The 14,169-nt window shown below is 39.7% G+C and overlaps 1 protein-coding gene across 1 annotated transcript in view; it reads left to right on the top strand.

Annotated features, from left to right (window-relative positions):
• The first annotated feature begins 7,596 nt into the window (after positions 1 to 7,596).
• ZSWIM5 (zinc finger SWIM-type containing 5) overlaps positions 7,597 to 14,169 on the top strand; it is a 159,097-nt gene continuing 152,524 nt past the window's right edge. Inside the window, exon 1 of the mRNA XM_063297820.1 lies at positions 7,597 to 8,294. Coding sequence (XP_063153890.1) covers positions 7,625 to 8,294 — 670 coding nt within the window. The 5' untranslated portion in view covers positions 7,597 to 7,624. The remainder of the gene's footprint in view (positions 8,295 to 14,169) is intronic.

Consider the following 14,169-nt stretch of genomic DNA (forward strand, 5'->3'; position numbering starts at 1 on the left):
AACAGACATGAATTTGAAGTGCATATTTGTGTAATCTGAGCTAAATGAAACCTGGGTCAGTTCAAACTGCCTGTTATTGTGTCCTTCAATTTATGATATCAGCGGTCTAGGTACTTTTCTTAATGGTCCTACATTAGGATTATAGAGCAGTTGCCCAATTCGAATTGGACAAACCATTGTGTGAAAGAATCTGAGTATTAGATCTGTGCTGGAATACAAAAGATGAGATATAGTTTCCTCAGAATTCCTGACATGGTGCCAGCTTGCCAGATCTTCTGGGGATCCTGCTGAAATACATTAGAACATAGGGATTCCTCACATTATGTTTGAATACAATATAAATATTGAATGGTGGTTTTGCTGGTTGCTGCTCTGCCAGATACCAACATGTTTTAGGCTGGCCATGGAAGTGATTGTCCCTCTACTTTAATTAGGAAAGGTATGCCTCCTGTTTCTACTTTTGTTATACTCCAAAGGAGCACTGTGACTATTCAGATCTAACTCCTTGTAGGGAGTCAGTTAAGAAGATATTATGTACCTTTCAGGCCTATTAGCAAAGGTCTTCAGTATATTTGGACCTGTACATAGCTCTTCATCACTTAGATTTTTCCCTCAGTCAAGGTGGAAGGTCAAGAGGGATGGTCAATAAAGAAGTTGTAATATCTTTTAAGTAAAACTCTTAGCTTTTTGTAAAGAAAAAAGATACTTTAGGAAAATGTAATTACACCTTAAATTTTGCTTTTAAGTTGAGTGTATATGAAAAATATCCTTACTTTTTGTTAATAATTAAATACTGAGTATGAGCTTGCACACACACAGAACCCATTCAGGTTTTACATATAGATATGTGTTTGGCTTCACATGACTAGAGGCAGCATACCCTAGACAAGTGTTTGTCAACCTCGGCAACTATAAGAAGTGTGGACTTCAACTCCCAGAATTCCCCAGGAGGCAAGCTGGCTGGGGAATTCTGGGAGTTGAAGTCCACACATCTTGATCCTATTATATTTTAATATATTTATATTTTATTGCTCATTGATATTACTGTATAATATTTATATTATATTGTGGTTAAGTGTTTTTATCGTGAACTGCCCAGAGTCCCTCCTTGTGGGGGAGATGGGTGGTGATAAATTTGATAAATAAATAAATAAATCTTTAAGTTGCCAAGGTTGAAAAGCACTGCCCTAGATAGTAAGAACTTTACAGCAAATATCTCAGGAACTGCTGCAATACTCAAGAGTTTAATGTACATTTAGAGATCATCTTTCATGTTTCTGTTGGTTTCAACTGAACTATAATTGATTTCCTCTTTCTGCCACAAGAGGGACTTTGGCTTTAAAACACCATTACTTAGATTTAAGTCTGCTTAATTTCCCTACAGGAAACTAAACTACACCTCTCCCCTCCTCCTCCTCCATAGAACTCCAGAAAAGGGTTAGATTATTGTTAGCCTTCTCTTATTTCCAAATTGACCCAATACGCCATGGAAAAAAGAAAAGGCAAAACTATTATGAATTTTCAAATGAAATGGTGGTGGTATGGAGTTGTAAGAAAGGTTAGAGAATTCACCTTATCTCCATGGCCAGTAGGAATTTGGGGCTTGCTGCCAAATGATTACAGGTGACAGTAATGCATGTGGATAAGCATTTCCCTTAACCTTATTCCCTATTATTATTATTATTTGTCTTGAGCAATAAGATGAAATACATACACAAATAAATTTGATCTTTCAGTTGTTTTCCTAAAATAGAATTTATACAGCACCTTAAAAATAAGGCTGCAGGCTTAATATATTTAATTGGCAGACTATTAAATGTAAGCAGTATATTTCAAACTTTCTGCCTTTATGAAATTTCTGCCTGGACTAATGAGTGATCTGATTACAGAATAATAACTGCCTATCCATACTGGAATTCCTGCATGTTACAGAGGATTCTGGGAGCATTTGGCACATAATTCATTGGTTCATCCTAGTCAAGCCTTCTGGGCCAGCATTCCACAGCAGTTCGCATGTAGTCTCATGCTGGTCACTCGGTTTCTTATCCTAAAGAGCTTTGAGATGGCCTCCCTCTCTCTATTTTCCTGTTTGTCTCATTGACTGAGATTATTTTTCCATTTGTCAACATTGCTATAGGGAGCATTCTTGGAGATCAGGAATAGCAAAAAACAATCACATTAGTTTATCTTCTTGGAAATGTTGTCAGGGTTCCCAGATGGCAACAAGGAGCTACATTTTTATACATTTCGATGTTATCATCTAGTAGTCATCCAGATTTTTGCTGTCTAGATGCGATAGCCCTAATTTTGTCATTGGTCACAACCACCAAAGCACCACCACAATTTTTCTTGAATTTACCCAGTGCAGGCCACTTATCTGTCAACTAATCCAAAAGTGAATTTACCTTGTCCTTAGTATATTATATGGCTTTGTCCGATGAAAGGTAGAATTCTCAGTGAAAGACAGAAGTAGACATGGAAGATATCATATAGCACCTTCATCAAAATAATGGGGCCTTCTGAAGGTAAGGCAATCACAGAATGAAAGTTCCATCTAAAAAGATCCATGATTCATTGACTCATAAGTTCTTGATGTACAATGTAGTAACTGATTAGCACTGATATTACTTGAGGAGGATTTGATTAATCATTAATCAATAGTGATAGAAACAATGTGTTGATTTTCACAATCTGTGCCATCCACTCTATGTTGATTGATTCTGTTTTGAAGATCTGAAGATCTGAATCTGTGCAGTCAAAAGTATTTCTATTTCTAAACTGTATTTCTTTCAGAAGCATAAATGAGGACAAAGGGAAAGACATTTATTGTCCTGGGCTTTTGTTTTTTTGTAACATGCACCAGAAAATCACATTCACAGAGCACCCTTAATTCTTCCATTCATAAGACTGTCTCAGTCCTGAAAAATTAGAACATTGCCTCATGTTTTAAAAATTGATTTTGTTTATTTCATTAAATGATTTCCTACATTCTTCCATAAAGGAATGTATGTTGTATTACTATTGTATAGTGGGAGTGTGGGTATTAGAAAATCATGGTAAGAATCAGTCAGGAAGTAGAGCTTCTGGATTTATTTATTTATGAGATTTATATCCATTCTGCCAACAAGCAAGGCTCAAGAAAGCTAAGAATAATATTTTTCAAACAATGTAATTTAAACAGTAATTAAAACACAGCAAACCACACTGTAAAATGAGCAAAATCCAATATATCCAGCCCAGATCTGCTGCAGATCAAAACCCTACCAAAATACTGCTTTCAAACATTGCTTGCAGCAGAAGGCTATCTGAAGGGTACCCATGCAGACCACTCCACTGCACAAGAGTTTGTGAATGCTTCTGGATGTTTGTGAGCTATGAACTCTCATCAGGTTTTTCTCTAATGGTGATAACAACAAGAGAATAACCTTTCCTCAATTCTTAAATATCCAGGCAGCCGCACCTGAAGATGTGATCCTTCAGGTAGCCTGGTCCTTCAGGTAGTTTCAGAAGTCATAACCAGCACTTTAAATTGTGCCCAGAAACAGACTGGTAGCAATACAGTTATTTTAAGAAAGGAGACCCACTTCACAAAAATAAAACACAGTCAAGAGATATAGAATTCTGGACCAGCTGAAGTTTCCAAACACTTTTTAAAGGCAGCTCTATAGACAGTACCCTTACAGTAATTCCAACAGGTGATAACCATGACTGGATGTATTGTCTCCAGGAGTAGGTGCACTTAGCTATGCGAATGTACTCCTGGCTACCACTGAACTTTGAATGGCCAGATTCTGGGCTGAGTTCAGGAGCACACTGAAGAAATGAACTTGAATCTTCAGAGAAAATGTAATGCCATCCAACACAGACTGAATCCTTTTTTTTCCTTTTTTTAAATTTGTCTTTCAGTTGATAGGAACACCTCTATCTTGTCTGGATTAAGGTTCAACTTACTTTTTTTCTTCATCTGATCCATTACTGAGATCAAATACCAGTTTAGGATTTTAAGTTTTCTTGAAGTTAGCTATGAAGGAGAGAAAAACCCTGGAATGTTACCAGCATAGTAGGGATACCAAGTTCCAAAACTGTAGACAGCTTATCCAGTAGGTTCACATTTGTTACACAGTATAGGAGACAAATTAAACCTCGAGGGACACCCTAATCCAATACCACACAGCTGAATATGAGTCTTTATCACTATCTTTTGGAACTCCCCCTCCAAGAAGCATTGGCGGTTCAATGCATGAAGTACCAGTAACTCCTTATGCACACAGTATTCCAGTCCAATCTGCAACAGAGAAGAAAGTATGCATACTCACAATCACTGGGAGATATCTATTCCTTATTATTTCTCACATCCTCATAAATGCTTTATTCTGTGTACTTTGTGACATTGCCTGTTATTTTCTGCATTTTCCATTGTTCTCCACAGACTGGTCCCCCATTGGTTTGGGACCTATTTAAACCACCATTCAATTTTTGGATGCTCCTAGTTGTTCCTCCACAGGGTTGTTGAGCAGAAAGCACAAAATATATTGCTGCCTATATCACTATAGTAAACACCCTCTCTTTTGCCCTTCTCAACAACAACAAAAAAAAGGTTTCAGGCATGCAAAAGCTGAAGTAGGAGCATATTTTCCTCTTAGCCAAAGCTCCCAAAGTGGCTGCTGTCAGTGTGTGTCTGTGGCATATGAGCATACCTCATACCCAAAGGTATGGGAGGGTCTTGAATGCTTGGCTAAGGAAAATTCTGTATGCTCTCTGCAGGCTCTTGCCTGAGAAACACACTCTGCTCCATACTTAGGATGGACTTTCCGTCCCATGACATCTTGTATGTTAAATATAGGGTACAATAAGATTGGTTAGAGAAATGTTCCTGTTGGTTTGAATTCATTGGTCAACCCTGTGCCAGTGAAGATGGCACTAGAGACACAGTTCTTAACCAACATTACTGGTGGCATTTTTATTGTGGGACTGAACATAGGTAGAATCTGAAGGCCTGCAGTTGGCATATTATCATATTTCCATTCCCAGTATACTGAGAAGATTGTTTTATCACTGCTTTTATTGTAGTGGATTGCTATAAAAATTCATAAAGTAGACAAAAATATATAAATGTTTAGTAAGTTACTAGCTCTGTAAACTAATACATATTTTTGACATTGCTTTACTAAATGCTAAATGTTAGCTTTTACTTGGTTAGTAAAAGCTTACATTTTCTGTGTGGCACAAAACTACTTTCCTCCCCTTTCTCCCCCCGCCCCCTTTTGTTTTTTGTAGAAACCTGCTCTGATTCCATTTCAGCTTGAAGGAGCATGCATACACCCTGAAGCTTGCCTTTTTGAGACTATGTCTAAATGTGTGGAACCAATTGGCTTGATGCATAATGAATAAAACTGTGGACACTAGCAAGTTGTTAAGAAGCCAGTTGTTACATGGAGATTAGATATTAACCCTCTCCACCAGAAACTGAAATTTAAGCTCTAATGCTTCCTTCTCCCCTCACTTTTAAAGGAGCTCACCAGCTAGAAACAGGGTGACTTACTTTTGAAAGCTGGAATTGTATATTGTCCCTGCAGCAAGGGAAAATGGATGGATCCTGAGACTGCAATCCTAAATTAATTGACCAGTATTAATGCCAGTTAAATGTTTGTCAGCAAAATGTACTTATGAATACAACTCTCTTCCCTAGAAAGGCAGAGCTAACCACACATCCAGTGATCATATACAGAATTTTGTTGATTGTAAATAATTAATGTGAAGGCTAGTTCATGAGCTGTCTGATTAGAATACCATAGAGTTACTTCTCTGTTTTGCCTGCAGTTGCGTAGGATTTATTTTTATTTTTGTGATACAAGGTTGTACAGTATCTCTTGATAATCCGAGTTTATCCTTAGGGGTTTGTCTCCATCTGAGGAATATTTTCTTTGTAGCACATCAAGTTAATGTGAAACTTTAATTATGATGCTTGTAATCTTCCTTTCTGAGAGTATTTGTGGAAGTCAAAATTTAGGGAAAGACGATTTAGCTTTGTATTATCGTAGTAGAATAGTTCATATAGTTCTCTCATTTCTGTATATTTGCTTATTTGGCACTGCTGTTCAAAGCATTAAGTAACATTTATATGCATGTGTGAGTGCTTTGTTTCAAGGAAAATAATCAAGCTTCCACAGAATATGGCTGAGTCAGTTATGATTCAGTAAGTTTCAGCATATCTTGGTGTGAGGAGTTTAACCTATGTGAGGATCAGCTTTAGATCTTCGGTCAAGATCTAAAAATGTTAGTGTATACAAGAGTTTTGCCAACCAATCTATAGTTTGATTTGGAAACTTTCTGCTAGAGTATACCAGGGTCTGCCTCCTAGTCTGAAGAGATAGAAATGTGAAGGCTAATTAACTTCAGTAAACAATTTGCATGACTGGATTGTTATACAGTAGTGAAAGAGTTATACTCTAGATATGCTCAGTTAACCTGTGTGCTGGTCTAGATACCATAAATACCAAGTTATCTTCCTTTAAGTTAATCTTTGTACAAAGACTTTAAAAAAAGAAAGAAAAAGGCATATTCTTTTTTAAACAGTGTATATATTGGGGGCCTGCATGGTGCAGGAGGTGTATTTGGGATGGAAGTCCTTGAGGGAGATTCGTGGAAAGAGATTTATTAATGTAAGTAGAAATAGTGATTGCTTTGTGGATTTCTGGTAAAACGGCAGGGTACTTAGCTGTATTACAGCAGGGGGCTCTAAGGAGTTCTGCTCTTTGAGAAGGCCCTTTCTAGGTCTTGCACTTCAGTATTACTACCGGCTAAAGGAATATTAATTCTCTGTTGTGAGAAGCTGCAAAAGCTGATTCTGCGGGATGTGAATGGAGTAGTCAAAGCAGCGTTCGTACGACAGGAGAACGCTTCACTTTTCGACGCCTTATTTCTAAAAGAGGAGGTGGTGGAGAGTTCAAGCGCGCCTACCAACATTGGCACCAGCCTTAGAAGTCCTGCTTAATCCTTGTTGAGAGACCAGCCAAGCCAGTAATCTCTCAAGAAAGTCGCATCTGGAACCGGGCATACCGTTCTGAGTCCTACTTTTATTTCCAGCCAGCACGCAGCCCGTGAAGGACCGTGGCGAGCAGATTCCGGAGCACAGCTCTCGCGCGCCGCGAAGTAATTCTCCGCGAACATTGTTCCCGCGGCAATCTTGCTTCCCTGAATGCGAACAAAAGCATTCCCTCTTCTCCCCCTTTGCGGTTATTCAACGTAGATACTCGGTACTATTGTTAAAAGGGAAATCTCCGTCAGATTAAGAATGGGAAGTGCTGTGTGGTGGTGGGGGAGTCAATCCGAGAGGAGATCTTCCGCCCCCACCCCACACCTACGCAGGTTGCAGACAGGGGTGGGTAATTGTTCGGGAGGGGGGCTAAATGGTAGAGGAAAGGGCCACGTGATACACGCTCCCTGCCTCCCTCCCGCCGCGGTTCTCTGGGGCAGCTGCCCACGCCGGGGTGCCCGTCCACCCTCCCTCCACTCCGCTTCCCCGCCGCCGCAGTCTCCTCCCTCTACCGCCCCCCCCCCCGCGTTCGCAGGCGGGCGGGCGGCAGGCAGGCACGGGCTGGAACTCAGTGGGTCGGACGCAGCCATGGCGGAGGGAGGCGAAGGAGAGGAGCTGCTCCGACCGCCGCTGCCCGCCGCGGGGTCGCCGGGCCCCAAGCGCCTGTGCTCGCGGGTGGTGGGGGCGGCGACACTGCCCCGATCCGGGGGCTGCCCGGGAGGTCCCGTCGGAACGGCGGCGGCGGGCGGTGGCTGCGGCGGCGGCGGGACGCGCGGCTGCTGTCCCCCGGGCGGGCCGGGCACGGGGCCTGGCTGCGGGCCGGAGGGGGCGCTGCTGCCCCTGCTGCAGCCCGAGTCGCTGCTGGACGCGGCAGCCAAGCGGGTGGCGGGCAGCTGGGCCTTCGAGCGGGTAGAGGGCCGCTTCCAGCGCATCCCGGAGCCCGTGCAGCGCCGCATCGTCTACTGGAGCTTCCCCCGCAGCGAGCGTCAGATCTGCATGTACTCCAGCTTCCAGCCCGGGCGATCCAGCGGCAATGGGGCATCCGGAGGTGCCTCAGCAGCCGCGGGCAACGCTACAAGCATCGGAGTTGGAGGAGAGGAGAGTCCGGCAACGGTCCCTGGCCCAGCTGTTCCCTCGGGTGCGTCCGGCCCGACCCCTTTGCCGGCCCCGGCCAGCGCCGCCATCTCCGAGGGGCTCCCGTTCCGCAGAGGCATCCGCCTCCTGGAAACAGGCGCCGTAGATAACGTGCTGCAAGTGGGTGAGTGAGCGCCCTGCCACGGACCGCGGAGCGGGAGGTCGCCTCTTCTGCCCCCTCCGTCCTAATTCCGAATATTCTTCTCGTCCGCCTTCTCCTCTTTCCTTTTTTTTTGTCCTGTCTGCCTCCTCCTCCCGTCTGCCCTTCCGCTGCCCTCCGTCCTGTCAAGTCCCATTCCGGTTTCGAATCTCGCCCTCCACTTCTCTTCGCTTCCCTTTCCACCTTTACCCTCGCCTTCTTCCTCCACGCCCCCCCCCGTTTCTTCGTTTCTTTCTCCCGTTCCTCTCCGTACCTCTGTGCTCCAAGACCCCGAACCCCCAACACACACGCGCGCGCACGGACACACACACACACCAGCGCGGTCTTTTGTCTGCTCTATTTGTTATTTGACAGTACTTCCCACCACAGCCAGCCCCGAGAGCTGAGATTGGGGGAGGGAAGGGGAGGGTACGTGAGCTGTGTTTTGTGGCGATTGAGAGAGGAGCAAGCAGTATTATTATCGTTATTCCTGTAACGTTATTGGTAAATAGGAGTGTTGCTAGTGGTTGGGAGGCAGACATTGGTGTGAAATCTCTGAAAGCATTAGGCAGCTCCAGTTGAGTTACTGAACTAGACAAATAATACACCTTTCACCCAAATTATATCTGTAACATTGCTTTCTTGCCGAGCTGCTCCCAGCTATCCCCTGCCTGCCAGTGAGAGTGGGGTAGCCAAAAGGCAAGAGAGGATAAGAAAAGGATCATCACCTAAAAAGGAAAACTGTGGAGTCTATACAGTAGTGCTTTTAAAATGGAAGAAAATGCTGTTTTCTGCCTAAAGAATTGTAACTCTCCTGGACTGCAACAAACAGTATTTCTTGGGAGGAGAAAACATAAAACTGTTTAACTCTGACAAGTGCCTGGAGAGTTAACATTTTATTATTGACTTTCATTTAGTGTGAAAAGATAAACATAATATATTTCAGTCCTGCATTTTTTATTCCATTGGAAATAAAAAAAAACCATGAATCTTTTGACTTTTGTGACATTCTGCACAAAGTTCATCATTACTAGGCTGGTCAGGGGATTATGAGTGACAACAAATGTTCTTCTGCCCTGAATATTTTTTTTAATCTGACATAAAATAATTTGATTTGCAATGTTAATAGAGATAAATGAGTGTTCTCATCAAAACTGGTATCCTGGTATAATTTGTTTTGCAAATCCGAAATGTAAAATTATTTTGTACTTAGTCTGTTGTCGTTCATCAGAAGTAAGGTTAGCAAATCCCTCTAATTCATTTTTTGAATCATATATTAAAAAAAATTTTTTAAAAAAAAATTTCCAATACAAAGAACGGTGCAGTGGTACAACCTACTCCTAACCCAAAGGACAAAGATATTCAACATTGATTTTGCTATCATACTCTGGTATATTTACACTGCCAAAATGATAATTAAATTACTTTGTTGGGGGGGTTTTCCTGACACTTTATTCAGTTTTGATAACATATCCTGCAGTCATTTAAGATAATTAAGAAATGATAAAATGAAACAATACACATCATAAAAGAAATGAGTCTTCATCCTCTCTAATAAAATGTTTAATTGTCTGCACAGTTTGGCATCCCTACATGATAGAACATTTCAAACTGAAGGAAAAAAACAGCATTAAATTTCTTATAAAATAGGATATTTAATTAGTAGTACATTTGGTATGTGAATGTTGGGGTTGGGAATTTCAGGATTGATTTAATGTATATAAATTGATTTGAAATTTTAAAATATTTTTGTGTCAATAATATGCACCACTGCGTGCAACATTATGGGTAAATTATAAGAAGCTTGCTCTTATTTATAGGAATCTCTGAGCCATGCTAATTTCTTTAGTATTTTATTATCAATATTTGCTGCAAGAGTTTAAAAGTACTTCCTCTTAAATGAGTACTCTTAAATATAGGGAGAAAGTAAACAATTTGTAAGTAACGAAAGATTATTTTGGTCTCTTGTTATAATAAAGTTTTATCTATCTAAATCAGAAAGTCAAATTTCTTGAATATGGAAAGAAAGGATTAAATTTGTACTGTAAAGGTATTTCACTAGTACAACCATGTTCAGTTTCAGTATAAATCAAATTATCTAGGCCTTTTGATGCTTATACAGAAGGTATAGACATTATTACAATATCTTTGCCATTTTATAATGCCATGATTAGTTCAAATATCTTGAGACTTGCAGATAGTAACAGAACTCCTTATATTGTCAGGTTCCGTGTTAATAAATATAAACCTTAGATGCAGACTGGTACTTGTTAAGTGTTTTTGAAACAGATTACTTACCAGTGTCGGTGAGAGTTTACTTGTTGAACTGTGTCTCATGAACGTGGGCTGCATGTAGGGTTCAGCCAGTGCAGTTAGTGATAGTAAGGAGAGGTTTTCAGTTTGCACTAATGCTTTGCATCAGTTTTTTTGTTAATTTGCAAGCCATAAACTAATTCATAACGGGGCTGGGGAAAGAGATGAAAAATTGCTAACTTAATGAAGGAGTTAGTGTCTATTTGCATAATACTGCAAGCTCTTTGCCAGAGAGGGGCTGAACAATAATTTAATAAAACAAAAATGCTCTGAAGTGATAGATGGTTATCTTGTGCAGATGGTGGGCATAACTCATTCTGTATCTCTACAGGTAACCACATCTTTTAATGTAAAAAGGGGCATAAACCTAACCAGCAAAGAGGTTTGTTAGGCCTAGGAATACTTGCACTGAAATTGGAAATTTGATGCTTGGATATATGGGATCATTATATTTTAAGGGAAAAAAATCCCAGCTATGAAATCAGTTCAGCTGTCAATTTATAATAAATACTACCTGTAGTTCTGAATTTCTTTATGATGCTATACAATCAATGCATTTTTTATGTCTCTTCATTCCTGGTAAAATCATGTGAATACAAAATTAATATTGTTTCAAAAGAATATAGACATTTAAAAAACAAACAGTTGTGTATTTATTAAGCAATCAAAAATAGAGGTGGACAGGATAAAATGATTTTTACGCTTAAACTTTTGGTAACTGCCATTCTAGAGGCATGAGCTACATGTATCTTGTCGACACTGACTTGATGGCACATAATCAATCGATCCCTGCGCGAGTCAGTCCTGGCTCCCGTACTTTTCAATATTTTTACTGATTACTTGGATGAAGAGATGGAGGTAATACTTTCCAAATTTGCAGATGACCCAAAACTGGGTATAATAGTTAAAACCCTAAGAGACAGTAATAAAATTTAAAACAGTCTTAACAAAGACAATGGTTGAAAGTAATAGAATTAAAGTTAACACAAATGAGTGCAAAGCTCTTCACTTTGGAAACAAAATTCAACCACTGAGGGGCTGATAGCTAGTTTGGTAACGGTACTTGGTACTATTATTATCTTGGAATAATTTCTGATTGCAAATAGCATATTGAGGCAGCAGTATGATGTTATTGCAAAAAACCAACCAAACAAGAAGCAAGTGCAGTTCTGGATTGCAGTAAGAGACATACAATTTCCAAAACACAGGAAATAACAGTTATATTTATTCAGTTTTGGTCAGACCTTTCTTCTAAGTTCTGAGCATTGAACTTTAAGGATTCACCAAAAAGGATTCACGTATGAAGCCCTTCAGGGCACTGGGCATTATTATGTATGGGTCACTTGTCTACTATTGTCTCTGCCCATTATCTGTCTCTTCTATTATCACTGAAGCACATAGTGACTTCTTTTTGATATTTTTGGCTTTCTCAATTATCCAGTGTATATCAGCAATAATGTCTTGTGTTCCTGGTCTTTTCTAAAGCCAGCCTTAACATCTGGCATCTCCTTCTCCATGCAAGGCTCTAATGTGCATTAGATGAACTTAAATATTACTTTGTTAGCATGTGAAATTAAGAATATGGTATGGTAGTTTGCACACTTTGTTAAATCTCCTTTCTTTGGTGTTAGTATGTAGACTGACCTCTTCCAATCTTTTGGCCACTGTGTCATTCTCCATATTTGCTGGTATAGCTTGGTTAGAACCTTCACTGATTCTTCTTCTGTGGCCATATTTTTGTAGATATTCCATCAATTCCGGGTAGCATTCCAACTTGGTAATGACCAGATGGCTGATCTAACTTCATCTTCTAGTATTAGAGGTTCTTGTTTGTAGGGAATATCTTCTGAAGTATCTTGCATTTTGTCATCTCAACTGTACAGAATTTCAGTATATTCCTTTCATCTTCATCATTGGTGTCCTGTAGCATGCCAAGTCATCTAGCCCACAATTAACTAACTTCTTAATCAGCATATCATGGAGAGGTTTCTCAAAAGCACTGCTGAAGTCAAGATATATTATGTCCATAAATTTCCGCAATCTATTAAAAGAATTTACCTAATTAAAAAATGAAATACGTTTTGTCCTTGACAAATCCATGCTGAAATTACCACATCGTTTTCAAAGTGCTTTGTAATCTACTCTAGAATGTCCCTGGGTTTTGATATCAGATTATCTGGTCTTTAGTTGTCTGGATCCCCCTTTCCCCCTTTTTTAATGAAAGGGATAAGATTTGCCCTTCTCTAGTCATCTAACATTTCATCAGTTCTCCAAGATTTCTCAAAAATAATACTGAAGGGTTACCCAGACCATCAAGTTGTTTCTTCATTGCTCTAGAGTGCAGTTCATCTGATCCTGAAGATTTAAATTCATTCAGGATAAATAGATATTCCTTGACCCTGTTCCCATGGCAGACCCTGTCTCTAGCTTCAATAATGACTTTTCATTCTGCACTTCACAATTTCCTGGTGGAAGACATACGCTTTATTAGAAAATAAACTAAACATTGGAGTTGGGAATCCCTCTGCTCTTTCTTTATTGTTTACGTTTTCTTGTTGAACAAGTGGTATGCTGATTCTTTTCATTTCTTTTAGATATGTTCCTTAGACTATATCTAAATAAGTCCTTTTTTGTTATTTTTAGAATCCTTCACTGACCTCAGCTCATTTTGAGCTTTTGCTTTCCTGGCTTCAGATCTGTGTTTCCAAACTACCTGTCTGTACCTCACCTTTGTACCCTGGCCCTCTTTCCATTTACTATGTGTTCTTTTTTGTTCACTAAGTTCTTCTGTAGCCACACTGACATCTTCTGTTGTCCTCCATTTTTTCTCTAATTTGAATTATTTACAATTGTACTTTTAGTATCATCTTCTTTAGGATCTCCCTCCCAACTGGAGTTCCTGCCATGAGTCCCTACTTTTTCCGAGTTAGTTCATTAAAATCCACTTTCTTGAAGTCCAAGATATATGTATGACTACACTCAGTTTTAGTTTCCCTTAAAATAAAAAAATCCAGAATAACATAATCAGCTGATGTAATCATGTAATTATTATAGCACAATTTCACTTAAGGAAAGGTATGTTTATATAATGGTAGCTATAAACTTTGTCATATACAACATACAAGTAGGAAACTTGGAAACTGCATTATCTATGCAATTGGCCATGCTGGAATATGTTCATATGCACTGCAGTAGTGTTAGGATAATTTGTTTTTTATTTATCACTGCAGCCCTGAAAAGACTTTAAAAATAAATTTAAAGCCAGATTAAGGCTGTAGTCATATACAAAAGTTACCAGAGTAAGTCCCACTGAACTCTGTTGAATTTCTTTCTGAATAGCAATAAATAATATTCTGTGAGTTAATTAAGTTTAAGTCTCATGAATTCTGTTAATTATACCAGTGCAAATCTTATGCTAGTTTTCCTGGGACTAAGACCCATTTCACAGTGGGATGTTCGAATAAATTTGTTTAGGATCATGTTGGTCTGCCTTTTACAATTTGTCTACTATTTCATATTGAGTTTCATGTGATTTTTCATGAATCAG

Source organism: Candoia aspera, chromosome 3, assembly GCF_035149785.1.
Source record: "Candoia aspera isolate rCanAsp1 chromosome 3, rCanAsp1.hap2, whole genome shotgun sequence".
In the NCBI taxonomy this organism is placed as follows: Eukaryota; Metazoa; Chordata; class Lepidosauria; order Squamata; family Boidae; genus Candoia; species Candoia aspera.